A 21,344-nucleotide genomic window follows, 5' to 3' on the forward strand; every position below is an offset into this window, starting at 1 on the left:
GGATTTCTTAGAATAGGTGGGAGTAGATCAATAAAGGTTAGTCTAATTAATAATAATTTAATCTATATTCTACACGGTCGTAAAATCAAATTCTATTATTAATGTGAAAATATTATTAATAAATTATCTATAAATATTTTTATAATTACTGTTTAAAGCTAAAGATATACCCTGTTTAACTCACCTAAACTCTAGAAAACTTCCCATAGAAGAAAAACAAAGTGAAAAAGAGAAGAAGTTGTACGCAACTTTTCAGTTCAGTTCATGTGCTTCTATATTACATCTTTTTCAAACCGAAAATGTCAATTACAATGTACCTAAAAAATTGTTGATGAAGTTTCATCTACAATCAATTGAATTCAATGCCCATTAGTTTCGTTCATTGAATTGAATGCAATGCAGATGAATTGCATGGAAACTTTCAATCTCCCTTATTCATAAATCAATCATGCTACAAGTCATCTCAATTTCTTTATAAAGTGCCATAAATACTATTTACTTTAAAAATATTATTATTATTAATAGTAATATTAAATGGGAAATGCATATTAAGCGTCATGCATAAATAGAAAAATGCATCTTTGGAATTTCATGAATATATCAACATGTATCTATAATTAATTTAATAATCCATTTGAATAACTATTTTCATCATACCTTTCCTTTTATGATTAATAAAGATACAATTTTCTTGCTGTTAAGAAGGGAACTAGACGAATTTTATTAACTTATTAACACTATACACTTTTATCAATCTAACCGCGTCTGCTTTTCAATGCTACCTTGGGTTCTTATTTTCCAAGAAACTTTACGCATTTTTAGAAGCATTAATTACTCGTTATTCTGTAGAACCAAAAAATTATTAATTGCTTTTCTAAATGGAAAAAACTTACTCCCTTCATTTAATATTATAAGACATTTTTAATTAAATTATATCTCAATGAGTTAGTTAATTAACTTTAAAATTATATTTTTTTTCATATTTATCTCTATTTAATATTGTGTTTCAATTAAAAGACCTCATTAATTACACTCCTAATCAATAGTATTTTTATAAAAATATCAATTAATTGCATGTTGAAAGATAAACAAAAAATGCCTAATATTTTTTTAACATTTTATTTAAATAAATGCTTTATATTTTTTAACAGAGGGAGAATATAAAGGTTCTTATTTCCAATTAAATCAAGATATTGTCATGATAGCCACATCAACAAAACCAAAACAGCATGAGAAGAATGAGCAAGACTATGACATGGTTGAACCAAGTGGCATGCAAGATCATGCAAATGAAAATGGAGTGCGTCGTAGCATTCATGCAAGGACTCTCACATGGAAGTTACGAGAGGCACAAAAGGGATAAAAGCCTGGCATGCAATGATCGAGGGTGTGATTGGACTCTCTCTTTTCCATTATTCTCTCCCTCTCTGAAATTTCCCTTTCTGTTACTTTGATTTCTGTATCTTTTCTCTATAGTGTCCTTCTAACAAACACTATGATGGTGGTTAACGCTAAATAATACCGAAAAGATTCCATTATTATGTTGATTTGATCTTTGTTATTGTGTGAGTATGTGACAAAGGTGCCTTCATTGAGAGGCATAAAGGTGCAAGATGGCAAAGAACACAAGGTTGAAAGAGCTGTCAAATAACATGAAGAGTCTACAGTTCGATATAAAAAGTATGCATGAGTTTGTCAAATAAATGAAGGCTGCTAGCAGCTCACGTCAAGAATGTTTAGAGAATGCTGTGGGGATTTTCTTCAAGTATCAAACCCAAGGTGTAGAAACTTGGCACTATTATAGAAAATCTAATGCGAATCATAAATCGTCAATAAGAGAAAATGAAGGCTCATATATATACTATGATACAAGTGATGGAATCTCGATAAAAGGATAATGAAATGCGCAAGGTGATTCCACTTAGAGGCTTGGAGAGAGGTAGTAGCTCAACAACATGCACCAATCAAAGGCAAGGAAAAATCAACTTCCCTCAATTTAAAGGTATTAACCCTTATGGATGGATTTATTCCATAGAGCAATACTTTTCATTTTATCATGTGACTTCATCTTAGAGGATGATCCTAGCATCAGTTCATATGGACAAGGTCATAATGCCCCTCGCTCAAGATTGAAGACCAATTTAATTCCTACATAGGAAAGTTTGACATAAGTGGTAGAGGCTCATTTCAGCCCCACAAAGTTGGAGCACTTAAGACTGATTTGCTTGATTTATATCATCAATAGTTTATAAAGCTTACTAACCAAACAGGAGGGGTAATGGATGATGCCCTTCTAGAGTGTTTCATAGGTGGACTTAAACCAAATTTATAATGTGAAGTGATTGCTAGATCACTAGAGGATTTGCTCAAGGTAATGAGCTTGGCTAAATTATTCAATGAGAAATATCAGCAGAGTACTTGGGTGAGCAAGAATAAGGGAGGAACTGTTATTGGGGGAGGTTCAGCCTTACTAGCAATAAAGCCCATAACTAGTATACCTGCTACTACAAGCTCATCGACCTTTAAGCTATCATCAACACCTCTATTAACAATGCCCAACACCAAACCATTATTGATTGTGAGAAAAATAACAATAGTGATAATGGAAATTTGCAAGGTAAAGGGTTTCTATTATACTTGTGATGAAAAATTTTCTCTCAGCCATCATTACACAAGTAATCAATTCATGTGGTTATTTACTAAAGATAAAGGAAAGGTACTAAAACCACCACAACACCCTATCAATATCCCTTTAACAGATTCACTGAAAATGGAAGAAAAAAAAACATATCATCATATCTCATTGCAAGCTTATAACGGCACAGTAGGGAGGACTACAATCAAATTTTTAGGGTTATTAAGGGAATCTCTATTCAGGTCTTACTAGACGGCAATAGCTTAGACAACTACATTCATCCTAGAATAGTGAGGTTGCTAAAGGTAGTAGTTGAGCCCACCAAGCTCGTAAAGGTTTTGGTGGGGAATAGGGAATTAATGCAAGGTTTAAGCCTAGTTAAAGATCTACAAGTCTAAATTTGCAGACACACCATTTTCATCACTGTATTTATCCATGAGATACCCACGTCAGATAGTGTAATTGGATTCGATTGGCTTGCAACCCTTAGCACATATGGTTGATTATAATAATTCGACCATTAAGTTTTTGGCCCAAAATGACTTTATCACATTAGTCGATCAAAAAAGAAGCCCATTGTAAAATAGCCCAATTTCACCAGTTTCATCATCTTTATGGGATGAATGGAATTATTAAGTTGTTTCTCATCCAAATGCTAGTAATGTACAGTACAATTAATCTAAGTACATCCAACTTGATTTGTAACATCCTAGAAAATTAAGCCCCTGAAAATTAAATTAATTATGGGTAATTAAGTAGGATTTATGTGATGTGTGGTTAGAGAGGACTAATAAGTGTTTTGGTTGTGTTTTAGGCCATAAATATAGGCTCGAAGTGAAATTAGGTTACTAAGGCATCAAAAATGAAGAAAAATAAGGAGAGAAGCCTCTATGCCCATGTCACAGTGCATGTATGGCGTACCGTGGCGCACTAAGCTAGAAAATATCAATTATCCTTCTCTATACCAAATAGTATGGCTTGTGTGACATGAGCACGGCACATGGCTTGGATTTTACTGAAATAAAGCTCGTATTAGTTTGCAAAGTGGAAGAAGAAAAGAATAGAAATGAAAAGGAGAGCTTGGGCTCTACTAAGGCTTCAATTATAAGAATATTAGAGAAATTTTAAAATTACCAAACCCCAAGAATAAGTCTCCTAACCTCTTCTTTTCCCTTCCCAATCTATTTTCTTAAGTTTATGATTAGGGTTTGTAAGTGAGAGAATATTTTCAGACTATATAGATTATGAGTTTGAACTCATTGAGTTAAATAAAGTTAATAAGAGTTATTTCGATAGTTGAAACCATTAACAGGGAGTTCTATACATTAATAGTGGTGGGTGGACATTTATGTCCAAAAATGAGTAATAAATAGAGGCTGTTGAAGTGTTTAAAAGCCATTAATGGTGAGTTAAACATTTAATGAAGCTAATAGGACTATAGAGAGTTGATATATTTGATGGGTAAGCTTAAATGTAAGAAATAAGAGCTTAGGTATTTTAGAAATGAAAAATGAGAGTCAAAAGTGTATTTTTAGCTGTGTTGATAAGCTTAGACTTAATTAATTATAGATTAATGATCAAAAAATCATATTGGGCTTAGAAAACAAGATTGGAAGCAAGTTATTAAGTGGTAGACCTTTTCCTTCTCAAAGATTTGAGATAACCGGAGGAAACCTATTTTAAGTAATTGCTTGTTAATTGAGTTACAAAGAAATAATAAATTCATTTACATGAATAATTGATAGTGTGATTGTAAATGCATGCCAAGTCATATGAATATTTTATTAACCTTACTTGATTAAAATGTGGAGTTGAATTGAAATGATTTGTGAACTATAGTTATATGAGGAATAAGAAGCATATGGTATGTATCAAGATGATTGTGTGTTGTAAAGGAGATTTAGTGTTTGAGTAAAGTGGAGATTTTAAGTGATAAGTGATAATTGTTGATGCTCACATGTGTTAATTGATGAAATAATCTAAAAATAATAAGCTTGTTATAGTGAATTACAAGCATATGTAAACATATATGTGAGCTTGATACATTGCATAATTGTATGGCGAGAGTTCACCTAAGGAGAAAAGTAAATAAAATCTATATAACATTTATGACTACCTCTTGATGCACGAAGGCTAGTCTTATCCTATTGTTTGTTAAGAAATTATACTATAATTTGTCAAGGGACTCAAACTTAGCTATCTCCATCTGTTTGTTGAGGAGATTAGCTTAGGGTTACAACACCCTAAGGATTCAAGAATAGGAGAAGCCATGATCCGAGAGTAAGTACGGTGATCTTTGGCTTGGTCATACCTCATAATTGAAAAGCTTAGGTAGTTCAGTTACACAAACAGAGCCCTGATTGATATTATAGCCTATAATTTCAATTAAAGAAAATAAGGAAGGTATAAGGAGGAATTGATCATGTATATGTTTATCCAACATGACACATGGTTGTTGAGTTTATGAAAACTTGTGACAATTTAGTGTGCCATTATCACATGATTGTCTGTATTATAGTAATGTGCATCATTATTATTGAATAGATTGTTGTCACATGGTCGTTTGTATTGTGATAACATGTCTTATAAAGTAATTATGTGAAAAATTTAACAAAAAGTTAATGATGCATTGTAATATTGATGTGTTGTATGTGATTTTATGAAATCAAGTATTTCACTCCCATTTATATGTTTTTTATTAATTGATATGCAACTACATAGGGTAGATGTACCTTGATTACTAAGTAGTTATACTCATCCTTCTCTTTTAATATTTTACAAGCTCTAGCTTGGGTGCGGATAAGGAAAAAACTCTGGAGGCTTAGAAATATAAGTATTCCTACTATAAAGTCTTCTAACTTTATTTATTTTTGTAATAGATAGTGTATCACAAAATAGGATACATTAATGTACTTTGAGCCCTAGAATATTGTATGTAAGTTGATTAAGTGTTAACAGGGCAAAATACTAATGTATGTGTAAGGAATATTATGATGTTGAATTCAATATTTAATGATTTACGCAATGCAAGCACCTTCACCTTTTATTTTTGTTTTAAAGGGATTAAGGAGTAAAAGTTTGAAATTGTTGAATTTATGTGCATGTGGTTTATTGTACAGATAATCCTAAGTCTATTGAATGTGTTATAGGTATTAGAGGTAGCTTTTAGCACATATGTATGGTTTTTGGACACCTTTGAGTTATGAAAATGAGTTTGAGTGTCCATATTCCTTGTGTGATGAAATTTGAAAGTAAAACCCATGCTATTAGCTAGATTATAATAAGAGCTTTCTTGTGACACCTTGATCATCTCAATTGGACATCAGTCAGAGAAATGGGGCATATCAGAAGTCACACTTGATTGCTATCATTTGATAGCAAAATGCTATCTAATATGTGTAACACACTATAGTACATAGTGCATATGCCATTACATGTGGCATAAAGAAGGATGGCTGCAACACGTTACCCTATTTTTCCACTCCTTAATGTTTTTCAACTGATTTTGAGTCTTTTCATTCTTTTAAAGTATCTCATGCTTCCAAAACATATTTCATTCTAATTAGAGAATTGTTAAATGATATTTAAGTAATTTGGAGTATGAAAAATTTGGGAACCCTCTCCTTCAAAATTACAAACTTGATAATCTAAATGGCTTAACTCATTATTACCTTAGATTTCAAAGTTAATTGAGTTTTAATAAGAGTTATATTACATGATCCCTCTAAACCTTGATGTTATGATTAATAAATTTTCCTCAATTTTTGAGACACCCCATGCATTGCCTCCCTTATGTGATTGTGATCATAAGATTGTACTATAGCCTAAAACCAAGCCTATCAAAGTAAGGCCATACCACTATCCATATAGCTAAAAGACATAGGTAGAACACATGGTGGAAGAGTTGTTACATTATGGATTTATTCAACCAAGTGCCAATCTATTTTTTATACCTGTGCTCCTGGTTAAGAAGAAAGATAGTTCTTAGAGACATTGTGTGGATTATAGAGCACTAAATGAAGTCTTAGTTAAAGACTCCTTTCCCGTGCTAATAGTTAATGAGCTCTTAGATAAACTTGAAGGTTTGCAATTTTTTTCAAAGCTTGATCTTTGACCAGACTATCATCAAGTTTGAATGCATGATGCTGATAATGAGAAAATAGCTTTTTTGACTCATCAAGGGTTATATGAATGGCTTATAATGCCATTCGGTCTAATAAATGCTCTTACCACTTTATAAGCTTTAATGAATTCTGTTTTTAAAGCTTATTTGTGTAAATTTGCACTCATTTTCTTTAATGATATTCTTATATATAGTACCACCTAACATCTTGAACACATTGAGCTGGTGATAAAGCAATTGGTTGCTCATAAGCTATATGCAAAGAAACCCAAGTGCTCATTTAGCCAAACATAAGCTATATGCAAAGAAACCCAAGTACTCATAAGCTATAAGCAATTGGTTGAATATTTGGTGGCAACCACTGGAGTATCTATGGACCTTGCAAAAGTTTCAGCTATACAGTAATGGCTAACTCCTACTAATATTACTCAACTCTAAGGCTTCCTTGGATTAATCAAGTATTATCATCACTTTTTTACACAAATATGCTTAACTAGGAACCCCTTTAACATAGTTATTACAAAAGGATAGGTTTTATTAGTCAAAGAGATATAGGAAGCATTTGATTCTCTCAAAAGGGTATTGACTAATGCCCTTATTTTGGCCCTCCCTAACTTTTCTCAAACTTTTACAGTTCAAACAGACATATTTGGGTACACAATAAGAGTTGTGGTCAAAATAGGCATCTGATTGTTTATTTCTCCAAGCAATTATCCACCCGTAACAGGCACAATTACATATGTTAGAGAGTTATTTTGCCATCACTCAAGTAGTGGCAAAATTTCAGCATTACCTCTTTGGCTAACCTTTTGTCATCTATAAAGACCAAGAAAGCCTCAAACACCTTCATAAACAAGTGTTACAAACCCCTAAGCAAGAGCTTTACTTACCTAAGTTGTTAAGTTATTGATTCATAATCAAAGATCACCTAGGGAAGTCAAAATTGGCCCTGACTGTCTATCCTATATAACCTATATAGTGCTACAACAACTCCATTATTCTTTGTTTGACGATATTGTTATGGTTGCACAACAAAGTGAGTCTTTAACAACTTCAAGTGCAACTTGAAGAGGATCCTGGTTCTCACCCTAACCATTAGGTCTATGTAGGTGTATTGTATTTCAAGGGCAAAGTCATGGTACCTCAAGAAGACTTTTACTTGGTTTAATGTATTTTGTAAGAGTTTGATGCATAAGTGATTGGAGGACATGCAGGTGCTCTTTGCACATTTCATTGACTTATTGCTAATGTTTATTAGTTTTCCATAAGAGGAGATATGCAAAACTTTGTTCGAGAATGTTCGACTTGTGAACACACCAAGGTGGCTCAGACCTTGCCAGGTGGACTTCTCTATCCCTTGCCTATTCTCTCACAAATATGGGATTGAGTCACCATAAATTTCATAACAGCACTTACGTCGATTTGAGAATACTCTATTATCATGGTCATGATGGATTGACTTTCAAAATACATTCATTTTGCACCTTTAATTGCTCATTTTACTAATGAACAAGTTACCAAGGTATTCTTGTCCCAAGTGGTTTGTTTACACAGCATGCCACAATCTATCATGTCTAATCGTGATAAATTTTTTACTAGTTCCTTTTAGTGTGCCTTGTGTCAACTTCAAGAAGTTTAGTTACAAATGAGTTCTTCCTACGGCCCTAAAACTAATAGACAATTGGAAGCTCTAAATTTCTATGTTAAAATGTATCTGAGATGTTATTTTCATACTACCCCCCCGTTGTTAGTTTGATTTGTCACCATGGATTGAGTAATGCTTAATTTCACTTGGTGATAGGCATGACGCCATTCAAAGCTGTTTATGAGTGTGACCCACCTTTGTTGGTTCAAGGTTATTCTATGGTTGATATGCCTCCCAACTTACATGCCTAGCTATGTTATAGAGATGCTTTTCTCATCTCACTTAAACGTCACTTGAAGCAAGCTTAGACATGCATGAAATGTTTTACTAATCATCATCGTTAAGAGGCAATTTTTCAAGTGAGAGAAATAGTGTTTATCAAACTTCATCCATATCGTCAACACTTTATGGCATTACAAATAGAAGCTAGGTTTTAAGATTTTTGTCCCCTTTAAGATACTTGAGCTCATTGGTTATGTTGCATAATGTCTCAAGCTACCACCAAATGCCCGTATCTATCCTGTGTTTCATATTTCTTTGTTGAAGAAATGTTATGGCAAAATTAATTCTATTTATTTCCTTTTCTTTTCCTTATAGATGCCAACAGCCCTCAAATTTAGCCACTTGAAATATTTCAAGTTCATTAAGCTCAATGAGGTACAAACACTATTTCTCAAGTTCTTATTAGTTGGGATAGGCTTCCTGATCCCACTTAGGATGATCGTCAATTTTTCTTACAAGATTACCCTTCCTTTGACCTTGGGGACAAGTCTTACTCATAAAGGGGGCATTATCATGATATTCATGTTAACCAAACCAAAGCAGCATGAGAATAATGAGCAGGACTGTGATGTGGCTAAACCAGGTGGCATGCAAGGTCAAGCAAATGAGAATGGGGTGCATTGTAGCACTCATGCAAAGACTCTCATGTGGAAGTTACAAGAGGCATATAAGGGGTAAAAGCCTAGCATGGAATGATTGAGGGTGTGATTCTTGTGATTATACTATCTCTTTTTGTTATTCTCTTCCTCTCTGGAATTTCCCTTTCTATTATTTTTGTTTATGCATCTTTTCTCTATAAGCTACTTCTGACGAACACTATGATAGTGGTTTATGCTAAATAATACTAGAAGGATTCCATAATTGTGTTGATTTGATCCTTGTTGTTGTGTGAGTAAGTGACAGACATGTGAATTTTTTATAAATTATTTATTCTACAATAAATTTATGAATAAATATTATTAATACATGAAATTTCACTTGTCTTAACTTGATTGAACAAAAGTATATTAAGTATATATGACTAAATATCTAAGTCTTACCTTTTTTAAAGGAAAAAAACTTCTATACTTAACCCTATATATTTAATATGTTTATTTTCAATTAAATCAAGATATGTGGATATTTTTTATATTATTTATTCTATAACAAACTCATGTTATTAATATATATTATTAATACATTAAAATTCACTTCAACTTTAAAAAATGATACAATTTTTTATTTCATTAACAAATGTTAACTTTATCCATTAGTTGATAACTAAATTTAAAAAACCTAAAAAAATATAGAAAAGGACTAATTATATTTGCTTGGTCTTTTCCTATAATTTTTTGGGGTCATTGTCTATAATTTTGGATCATATTATGTAATTTTTGGTTCTTTGTTTATAATTTTGAGTTCCTTTTTGATAATTTTTTAGTCAACTAATAATTAAAGTTAATTTTTTATTAATGATAAAGACAATATTGTACTATTTTTAAAAGTTAAAAGGGTAAATTGTACCCAAAGAAAAAAAAACTTTGAGTCCCGTGCCTTCATGTACTAATAGTTTGAGAGTAAAATTATCTTTTAACACTTATATATGTAAGATTGAGTACCTGAATCTTATCATTTTTTCTTTTTTGTTAAGATACATGAATAACTTGGCCCGACGAATGGACGTTCAAAATGATATATTATGATATGATTATCTTCTAAAACAATATATTAAAATGGAAATGACTCATGTATTTAATCTTATACATTTAATACATTTTTATCCAATTAAATTAAATTAAAATATATAGAAAAAATAATGTATAAAAAAACCTCATACCTTAATTTGATTATATAAGACAAAATAGTAAGTATCTAATTAATTTTTTGTTTCTTTAAATTTACTTTTAAAACATTTGCCATTACTACATTTTATTTAAAATATGATAATTTACTCTTATATACTAAAACAACATTAAGATAATATGTGAATTATTTATCATAAGAACTATATGTTTATCTAAAAATTATATACTCATTATATTTCAATTTTAATTAATAACATAATTTTTATATCCAAACACAAGGATTGATATTCTAATGATCATTCACTTACTTAAAAGATTTAGAAAATACTATACTTTTGATTCTTGCACTTTATTCAGGTTTTGATATATATACTTGCACTTTTTTTTGTGTTTCATGTCCCCATACTTTCTCTTATTTGCAACTTTAGTCCTTATATTTTTAGAGAGATGTTAATGTAACACAAAAAGTGTTAATAATACTGACATGTCAATTAACACAATTAATTTTGTACTTGTGTGTAAAACTTATGCTGACATGAAATTTTTAATAAGCAAAAAATTTTGAAAAAACTACATGAAATTTATGCATTTTACTTATCATTTAAAAAGCCCATATCAACTTTTTTATTTCATCTCATATAGGCTTTTTTTTTAATTTTTGCATATTAAAAAATTGCATGCCAACATCAGTTGAATATATAAACACAAAATTAATGGTGTCAATTGACATGTTGAACACAAAATTAATATTGTTTGCACCATGCCAAAGTCACTCTAAAAATATAAGGACTAGTGTTATTGATGGAAGATAATGTAGAAATTTAGTATATGTTTAATTTTCAATTTATATTTGGCAAAAGTTCATTTAAAAAATTCAACTATTTGTTAAATTTAATAAAAATACATTCCATATGTAATTTGAATATATTTTTTAGGGTTACTCAAATAATATATTTAAAACACTTGAAATAAAGTATGTGAACCTATATTAAAACTATTTTTCCAATGATTTAGATGACAAGATTTCTTTTCATTCATACCAATTTTAACTAGTATGGTACGTACGCGTAAACTCGTGAAGGCTGAAGCCTGGGGCTGACGTCTCTCTCTCTCTCTCTCTCTCTCTCTCTCTCTCTCGTAAATTCGTAAGCTTGTGTCGTATGGTATATTGGTATGTACGCGTATTCCCATCTAAACTTGCTAGGTGACTTTTCCGGGACACTTGACGGCTTCACTATAAAATGAAGTCGCCTCTTAACGCTGTTTGACGCCTGAAACTGAAAAATCAAAATCCCCCCTTTGGGCATATACACATTTCAGTATTTCACAGATTTAGTATCAAGGGGAGGTTCTTCTCTTCATTCTCAGGCCGATTTTCCTGAGATTTGATTCGATTCCCCGGTTTGAGAATCTGTAGAACTAGGGTTTCATCATTTCTCATAATTTGTGTTTATTCTTTTGAATTTGGAAAAGAAATGTCCCAGCTGAAGACAGTTTCACACAATGACGATATTCCATCCACTCCAGGCAAATTCAAGGGCGACAAATCTCCATACATTCATCGCCTTAGGATCTTCTCTACTCTATCCAAGCTCACTCTTTGGTCGACCTTTTTCTTGGTCTTTGTCCTTTTATTCTTATTTCTCTCCCCTTCTTCTTCCCCGCCCGCCGCCCCTGCCCGCCGTGCCCTTGGCGACTCATGGGGCGGACCCGATTGGGAAAAGCGAGTCAGCAAATCGGCGCGTAAGAGCTCTGCTTCTGGTTTCACTGTACTTGTTACTGGGGCGGCTGGCTTTGTCGGCACCCACGTTTCGCTGGCGTTGAAGCGACGCGGTGATGGTGTCCTTGGGCTTGATAATTTCAACCGTTACTATGATCCGAACCTCAAACGTGCTCGCCAGAAGCTTCTTGATCGTGCTGGGGTCTTCGTTGTCGAGGGAGATGTCAATGATTTGGCTCTTCTTCATAAGCTTTTTGATGTTGTGCCGTTTACGCATGTAATGCACCTTGCTGCTCAGGCGGGTGTACGGTTCGCGATGCAGAATCCCAATTCTTATGTGCACAGCAACATCGCTGGGTTTGTGAATCTTCTTGAAGTGTGCAAATCAGCGAATCCGCAACCTGCAATCGTGTGGGCGTCGTCTAGCTCCGTCTATGGGCTTAATTCCAAGGTACCTTTCTCTGAAAAAGACAGAACGGATCAACCGGCCAGTCTGTATGCTGCCACAAAGAAAGCCGGTGAAGAAATTGCACATACTTACAATCATATATATGGTCTTTCAATTACTGGTTTGCGGTTTTTCACAGTATATGGTCCTTGGGGTCGCCCTGACATGGCCTATTTCTTCTTCACCAAAGACATTCTTAAAGGAAAGCAGATTACAATTTTTGAAGCCCCTGGTCATGGAACAGTGGCAAGAGATTTTACCTACATTGATGATATTGTGAAAGGCTGTTTGGGGGCTCTGGATACAGCGAAGAGAAGTACTGGTAGTGGTGGGAAGAAGAAGGGGCCAGCACAGTTCAGAATTTTTAACCTGGGTAACACTTCACCGGTGCCTGTGAGTGATCTTGTGAGCATATTGGAGAAGCTTCTAAAAGTGAAGGCTAAGAGGAAAGTATTGCCGATGCCAAGAAATGGTGATGTTAAATTCACACATGCTAATATTAGCTTGGCACACAGGGAGCTTGGCTACAGGCCTACCACTAATTTGGAGACAGGACTCAGGAAATTCGTACAATGGTATTTGGAGTTCTATCCCGGGTCTAAGAAGAAGAGTTCTTGGTGATCTTTTTCATCATTTTTTTCCAGTCATTTTTTCCCACACATCTGTTGTCTATAATATACTCCTTTGAAATCTTACATGTGCTCTTCATTGTGCCCTTTTACAAAGGAGATATTATCCCTGCAGTGCATTGTTTTGATGTTGAAAAGAATATGATTGCTTATTGCAGGCTTACGGTTGTGTTAAGCAAGAACTAGGGTACTGGTAAATGCTTTTCAGTTCTTATTCTACTTTGTTTACATCTTATGTTGTGTGGTATTTTAGGTTAACCGTTGTACAGTCTTTAATTGAGAGATCAAATTGATATTCCGTATTTGTGGAGCCTGTCTTTTCCTTGTAAGCCTTCATTTGAGACCATTTTTTAGGAATTTTGATGGTGTATATTTGTTTTGTCGCCTATTGGACACAGTTTGTGTTATGGATTCGTTTGTATGTGCATTGTCATTTGGTTTGTATGCTGCAAACTTTGTCTTCTGCTTCCTTGTTCTTTCTCCTTAGGGTGATGATTTTGCCTGTTTGCCTCCATACTGATCCAAATATTGTAGCTAGAGATGCACTTTTTCTTGGATCAATCTTATTCCATTTGAATCCTTTGGCATAAATATGTTTGATCAGTCTGTTGTTGATGAGAGCTTGCAAATGTGCAAGCAACGACAACAGATTAATGACAGGCTGGTTTGTCTGGAAAATGAAACTAAAGTAGTAAATAAACATCTCTCACCAATGATGCTGTTTGTTACCCAACTATGGGTGTGTTTGGATTTCAATTGACAAAAATTAATTAACAAGAAATTTTGATAATGGAAGATGTTTGGATAATTTTTCATAATCAATTATAAATACTCAAATGAAGGGAAAAAATGCTGAAACGTTGAGAATTGATTTTCAAATGGAGAAAAAAAATAGCTTACTCCAAATAGAGTTTGGAAAAATTGGGGTTTTTCAAAGTCATCGTTTTAGACTTAGAATTGATCCTACATTGTGTATCCAAACAGGCCTTATACTGTGGAAATGGTTTGTTCACACATTTATGTTGTTTGCTGGTACTTGGCTGCAATTTCTAGTTGATGAGTCAGTAACAAGTTAGGAAGAATAGACATTCCCAAAACGAAGAGACAAACAGCTTGGGAGCTGTACGTTTTTTTTTAAAAAAAAAAAAAGTAGACTGATTTGTATTGTATATGAATATTGTGATATAATAATGCGCATAAACTATTTTAGGAATGGAGAAAGTACAAAGGGTCATGTATGATAATCATGTTTGGAAATCATATTTCTTTATTTCTTCCCTTCTAATCTAAATAAGTAAAATGTCGTTTGTTTGGTGAAGATTGATGGGGGAGAGGCTATCATCATAACTACAGGACTTGTTATTAAAGAAGTGGTTGAAGAGGCTTTACATTAGCTGTTGAATTTTAATTGTCGATTTGAGGTTAGGAGCTTAGGATGTTAAAGTTTGACGATCAAGTTATAAATTCTCTTTCACTCTGTCAAGTTAGACTTCTCTTAGCATACTAGCCTATGCCCGATATTTGGGGATTCTTTGGCCCCATTATGAAAATAGATTTTTTTATTAATTAGCCACACAATAAAATATACAATATATCTTATTATAATTACTACTGCCACTACAAAAGTATAACATTTTTATTTTGAATCAATTGCTATTCTACATATTATTCTATTTTATTCTATTTATAGGATAGAAAAAAATATTTTTAATTTTATTTATAAGTCACATCAATAAATTCTTATCACAAATTTTTTCTTTTACTTCCTATTAAATATTAAAAAAAGATGTATTTTTATTGTATGTCTATTTAATAAAAAAATTAAAAATTTATTAAATTTTTAAAAATTTTTAAAAATTTTTAATTTATAAATAGGATATGAGGAATAAATTAGTTGGGTGATGAATCGGTCAATTAATCGGTTTGTTTGACAGTATTATGTCTACAGGTTTCTATATTGGAATGTGAGAATTAGAATATACGCTCTCCATAACAGTCTTAATGACGCAGTCATGACCTAGTCTATAAAAGAGTATCAACTTTAATTTTTAAATCAAGTTAAGGATTAGTTTATTTATCCTCCTGGTAAATTAATTGTGCATCGTAGAGTCAAGTGACGTCGGATCAAACGAAGATTTGGGTGGCGCCAATGTTACAATCAAGTGACTCTAGATTAAGGGTTGAAAATTGTGTCAAAAAGATTAACGGCCGAAATAGGTTACTAATAATGTTTTAACAAGTCATTAAATAATACTCTTTTTGATCCCGTCAACTCCTACTTGATTTACTAGTGCTTTACGCATTGAATACTTTAAATCCGGCTTAGAAATAGAAATCACTTGTTTTTTTTTTTTTTAATACATAGCAACAGAAAACTTGCAAGAAGAAGAAATTAAGACATGTCTAGACTCATAAGAATTCGGCACTTAAGGGTGGATTATTAAAAATCAAAACATTAAGTTGTCATTTAGAGCCTGATAAGCAAGTCAATTCATATATTTATTGGCTTTTCTAAATATATGGTGCAAAATGATCATCCAATCCCTCGGGAGATAATAGTTTTGATGGGAGATGATTGAGGATGAAGTCATGCTGAATAAGCACCTGACCTTCAAGAAAGTCATAGTACATATTTATATTACTAAACTTGTTTTTTAACAAAAATTGAGATCTTCAAGAATGTTCAGAAATGCAATTATAATGTAGGGATGATGATCAAAGTATTTGAAAAAATATTTTATTCAATTACCTTGGTCATTTACAAATGTGGCTTGCATAAATGATAGGTCCATTTTAAGGGGTAGAGACAAGGGAGATTAGCAGGGATCACAGCCCTTCCTAATCTTTTAATTATTTTTCTTAATAAAATGTAAGGATTTTATATTTTTAATTTCTTAAGTTAACGCATTATAAAAGTCTTAAAACACTTAATGAAATTTTCATTTTAATTTTATAATAATTTTTAAGCATGTATAATTCAACTATTATAATAGCTTGAAAATATAGTCACCACAGAATCTACTTATTTTCAACAAAATAACATTATAATTACTCTTAAAATATTGATATTATTTAATTTTACTTTTATTTTATATTTGATGAAAGAAATTATAAAAATTATTACTAACAAAATTTATAAAGCACTACAACAAAAATCTTAAAATATATTAAATGAAGAATATATCAATTAAAAGAATTAAATAGTGAATTTATTAAGTAAGTAATAGAGTATTTTATATTAAACAAAATTTTATATCCTGAGGATGCATTTAAATTATTCAATCCTTATGAAAAAAATAAAATATTTGCCAATTTAATAATAATTTATGTTAAGAAGAATATTTGTAAAAATGTTATCATAAACATGATAATTTATTATTCTTCTACTATAAAAAAAATTAACAAGCAAAACTTAAATATATATATATATATATATATATTTGTTTTGTGTGTACGTGTATGAAATTAAATATAAATATATAGGTTAAAATATGTATGTTATGTTAATGATATATATATATATATATATATATAAATTCTCTTTTGATTATCATATACACTTTATCATTTCAATCCTCAAACAAAATTTTCTAACTCCGACCCTTTGACCATTGTAGAAGATTGAGCCATCAATTTCCAGTGTAACTTACCTAGGTTAAATTGCTGATATATTGACCAAAAAAAAAATAGAAAGAGGTTAATTATAGAGAAAATGACAATTATGAATCTCATAAGAATATTAATAACTATAAACCTAAATTATTAAAATTTTAATAACAGACAATAATCCTCACTTGCAAAAAATTATCTTTTATTATTTAACTTAAAATTCATAACAAATTTTAATAAATTTTCAACTGATGCTATAATTATTTCTAACTATCTTTTGTTAATTTTTCAAATAATAGTAAAAAATTATAATTGATTGACTTGTAATTTATAATTAATTCTTATAAATTTTAACTAATATTGCAAATAATCCAAATGCATGTAATACTTTTCAAGTGAATTATCTATATATTAACAGTAAAAAAAAATCACAAATGATTCATTTATAATTCACAACTCTTGCAAATTCCAAATAACAGTACAAATAATCCTAAACATATTTATTTAATTTTTAAATAATTTATCTATACAATAACAATAATAAAAAATTTTCATAAATTCTCAACTAATATTACTAATAATTCTAAATATATTTAACTAATTATTTACAGTTTTTAATATTGCAAACAAAAATCTTAATCTGTTATTGTAATTTCAACAACTCTAAATTTGTAATCATCATTAATACTCTTATAAGATCCTGAATTGTCATTTTCTTAATTATATAATATATTCAAATACGTGATTTTAATATTAGTAAAGAATGATTGGACATTGCCTTTTGGAATATCCATCAGCAGTTGGCCGAAAAAGACACAAAAAAAAAGATTGATTGGACATTTAGCCAATTATCTTGCAAGATTTTTTTTAGCAGTTTGTACATGATTGTACTATTGAAGGTACATATTGAAGGAGATTCTATTTAAAAAAAAAAAAAAGGATGAAGCACAAGCTTTTGATTACACATTTTGATCTGGAGCATTGTTGCCATGAACGACATTAATTTGGCATGTACCCATCCCGTTCTCTCTAAAACTGAAAGTTGTCGACCCTAATTAAACAAAACAAAACAAAGATCTATTTGTGTGTGGGGGTGTGTAAATAACGCACAAGCAGTCAAATGCAGTAAATCATAGCTTAACAGTTCATTCTCTTCCAATGAAAAGATTAAAAAAAAAAAAAACCATACAACTAAGGGAAGCTAGTTTAATGTCTGGATCCTCACCACTTAGCCCTCAGCCACCAGATGAATCCTTAAAGAGCTTGGAAGACTGAAACGAGTAATTGAAACATCCTCTAAGCAACCAGTGTGCTGGCAGTCGTTGATTCGCTGCAAATTTCGAACCACATTAAAAACACAGTGCTCGCACGGTGAATAATTCCATACAAGGAAAGCATCATACAGCAATTTTGCAGCTCAAACATTTTTTTTTTTTTTAATTAAAGAAGGAGGCAATAATAGCTTGAGCTTATAAGTAGGATGAAACCTGTGACCTTCCGCTTACATGCCGCTAGATTATAAGAAAGCTCAAACAATTATACAGCCAGCAAAGAACCACAATAAGATTTTCAATTGAAATCAAGGACTAAAATTGTACAAATAATCAAGGGTAAATAGACAATTTGACTCCTATATTATGGGTTCAAGAACGTCGGAAACTCTAAAATCGTTTTTTATGCAATATTCTCCATAATTTTTGAAAACAATGCAATGTATAGCTTCTATTGTAAAAAAAAATAATAATTTTAACTGCTAGTTGAACAAGAAAATAATAGAAAATAGCCTTATAAATTACCCAAAAAAGAAAAAGACTAGCATTTTAAGTTCTTATTTGTAATTTTTAGACCCTTTTTTTGTACTCTTCTTGGTCAAAGTTAACTTTTTGTTAACGTTATCGGCAACATTACATCATTTTTTGATAGTTGAGAAGGAACGTAGTTCAAAATACGAATTTATAATTCCAAATACTTAGACCTATAATTTAGGAACAATTTGCCATTTAACCCAAAAATCAATATATCAATATATAAAATAAAAAGTACAATAAGTCACAGTTCCATAAGCCTTGAAAAGTGCAGAGAAACATATCTAGTTTTCCTATGTATGAATGACCATCCGTCCTGAAATCGACTAGAAATAACAACCATATCCCCGTTCCATCAACAGCCCTTCCAGGGGAAAAGCTTTATAATAACATTAACAAAGGGATATGGATTATAATTTATTTTCCCCAGCCCCCGTCTCTCTACATTTTAGAATGAGAACCAATTCAAAACAACACATCAACTTGCTCTCAATAGAACTTTGAAGTCTGCGGAACATTTAAGAATCTGAATCACTCTAGAATCTGGAAATACCCAAAACATGTAATTGACTTCATGCAGGCTGGCGTAGTTCAATCAGATGAATGATGAGTGAAGTATTTTTACAGAGAGATCCTTGAAAAATGCTAAGGTGAAACAAATTAAATCCACATTTCTCAGATAGAAGGCAGCATTAAGTTCATCCATAACAAGAAAATCGGTTGAATACTTGAATCTAAATTCCCAAAGCCAAGCAGCGTCCTGTACTCTATCATATATTCACATAATTTGGATTCTTGACCAATTAAAAGGAAAAAAACAAAAAAAAAAAACCAAATCGTCAAGTTGGGTGTTAGCCTAAAATCTTTGTTGATAAATCTATAGATCTAGCTTACTAAGCAATACTACGATGACATGTCTCATTCCAAAACAGAACTCACTAATATCAAATATACCAGAAATTCTATAGACAACATTAAAATAAAATCAGAAAACAAGCACAAACGCGTTGCAGAGTGCTTACTATTTCCATACTGGTGGAAGCTTCTTAGTTTTCTTATAATAGCGAGCAAGTCGGTGAATTCTGCTTTCAACAAGAATTAACCTGAACTTGGAGTCCTTGTCCTTCCTGTTTCTCTCAAGATGCTTGCGAATTGAAACTGCTTTCTTGATCAAATGATAGAGATCCTCGGGAATTTCAGGCGCAAGCCCTGAAAACCAGAAGTAAAAATTTTTCAACACCATCATACAAACATGAACACACACACACACACACTCACGCGCGTGCGCCAAATCGAGTTCGAATAGAAATAATATAATACCGTGAGCTTTGAGAATGCGCAAGATTTTGTTGCCGGTGACGCTCTTGACCTGAGCAATACCGTGAGAGTCTCGGAGAATGACACCAATCTGTGATGGAGTTAAGCCCTTCTTCGCGAATTTGCAGATATTATCTTCGACCTGAATAAAGCAGAAATGTAAGCATTGACGAATAAATTACATGAATTTAATCACCAACATAGTTAAAGTGGGATTACATCTTGCGCAGAGATCTTGAGCCAGCTGTGTGGCGTTCTCTTGTAGGGTAACGCAGAAGCTGATATACCCTTACTGCAACACGAAACCAGAGAAAGACAATCAGAAAATCTTAGACTTCGATAAAACAGAGGAAACTGATGGATGAAGATAGAACTATACGAACCCACGGCTATGCATACGACCCATCTTCTCAGAGCTAAGCCGCCTTCGAACTTTGATTCGAAATGCTCTTCTTTTTAGCGAGAGATCACAGAAACCCTAGCAAAGTCTTACTCTGTAGCATTGAAATGCCACGGAGCCGTAAAATCGACGTCGTTTTGTCATCTTCACTATTAAAGTATTTTTTTAATTTTATATAAAATTTTAATTTAATCTCTTAATTTTATAAAATATTTTTTAAATTTTTTAACCTTAACATTATTAATTTTAAAATAATTAATTTTTATATCAATAATTATTATTTTAAAAAATTAAACTTAATATATTAACATTTAAAAATATTTTATTAATATTTAAAAATTCAATATAAAATTTTATTGAAATAAAACTAATATTATTAGAGTTAAAAAATTAAAAAAAATACTTTATAAAATTAAGAGATTAAAATAAATTATTATGTAAAGTTAAAAAATTAAATGTATACTTTAATTTTTTTTTTAATCTACATTTTTTTGTTAATTTAATAATGAGAATACCATATAGGGCCAATGACATTTTACTATTAAACTGCGTTATTTAACAATTATAAATAGTACATTTTATTATAATTTTGATAATGCATGTAGATAGAGAGAGATATATATATATATATATTTAAGATTAAACTATCAGGTGGATTATTATGGACTTAATTGTTGTAATATAACAAACTTTAATTCATTAAATTTTTTATATTATTTGATAGAATATCTATAAATTTTTGAAAAATTAGTTTGAGCTGTTAATATTTAAAAAATAATTTATAAATTTTGAATCAATATTTATAAATAATAATATTTAAATTATTAATTATTTAAAATATTTAATATTTAATATATTAATAATATTTATTAAATTTTATTTTAATAAGATTTTAAGATGTCCAATGTTCCTAAAAATAAAAGAATTAAGGCTCATAGCCCTCCTAA

The 21,344-nt window shown here is 31.2% G+C and overlaps 2 protein-coding genes across 2 annotated transcripts; one reads left to right on the forward strand and one right to left on the reverse strand.

The window, feature by feature from the left end:
- The first annotated feature begins 11,677 nt into the window (after positions 1-11,677).
- On the forward strand, positions 11,678-13,708 carry LOC129310310 (UDP-glucuronate 4-epimerase 3-like). The gene has a single exon (XM_054952126.1). It carries the CDS (start codon positions 11,945-11,947, stop codon positions 13,256-13,258), a length of 1,314 nt encoding a protein of 437 aa, XP_054808101.1. The 5' UTR covers positions 11,678-11,944; the 3' UTR covers positions 13,259-13,708.
- Positions 13,709-17,687: 3,979 nt separating this feature from the next.
- LOC129311391 (40S ribosomal protein S13-like) lies at positions 17,688-20,499 on the reverse strand. The gene is made up of 5 exons (XM_054953679.1): positions 20,381-20,499; positions 20,217-20,289; positions 20,001-20,139; positions 19,703-19,889; positions 17,688-18,205 (listed from the first exon to the last, which is right to left on the reverse strand). Exons 1-5 carry the CDS (start codon positions 20,401-20,403, stop codon positions 18,172-18,174), a joined length of 456 nt encoding a protein of 151 aa, XP_054809654.1. The 5' UTR covers positions 20,404-20,499; the 3' UTR covers positions 17,688-18,171.
- Between the last annotated feature and the right edge of the window lie 845 nt (positions 20,500-21,344).

This window comes from Prosopis cineraria, unplaced genomic scaffold (assembly GCF_029017545.1).
Source record: "Prosopis cineraria cultivar Desert tree isolate PC_DT_omini unplaced genomic scaffold, ASM2901754v1 PC5, whole genome shotgun sequence".
NCBI classification, from domain to species: domain Eukaryota; kingdom Viridiplantae; phylum Streptophyta; class Magnoliopsida; order Fabales; family Fabaceae; genus Prosopis; species Prosopis cineraria.

Excerpts from the sequence above, each read along its gene's own strand:
- LOC129310310 (XM_054952126.1), top strand. The coding sequence starts at position 11,945 with ATGTCCCAGCTGAAGACAGTTTCACACAATGACGATATTCCATCCACT.
- LOC129311391 (XM_054953679.1), bottom strand. The coding sequence starts at position 20,403 with ATGGGTCGTATGCATAGCCGTGG. Across the intron at positions 20,290-20,380 it reads GGTCGTATGCATAGCCGTGG|TAAGGGTATATCAGCTTCTG; the intron begins GTTCGTATAGTT and ends TTCGTGTTGCAG. Across the intron at positions 18,206-19,702 it reads CTTCCACCAGTATGGAAATA|CGAATCAACGACTGCCAGCA; the intron begins GTAAGCACTCTG and ends CGAAATTTGCAG.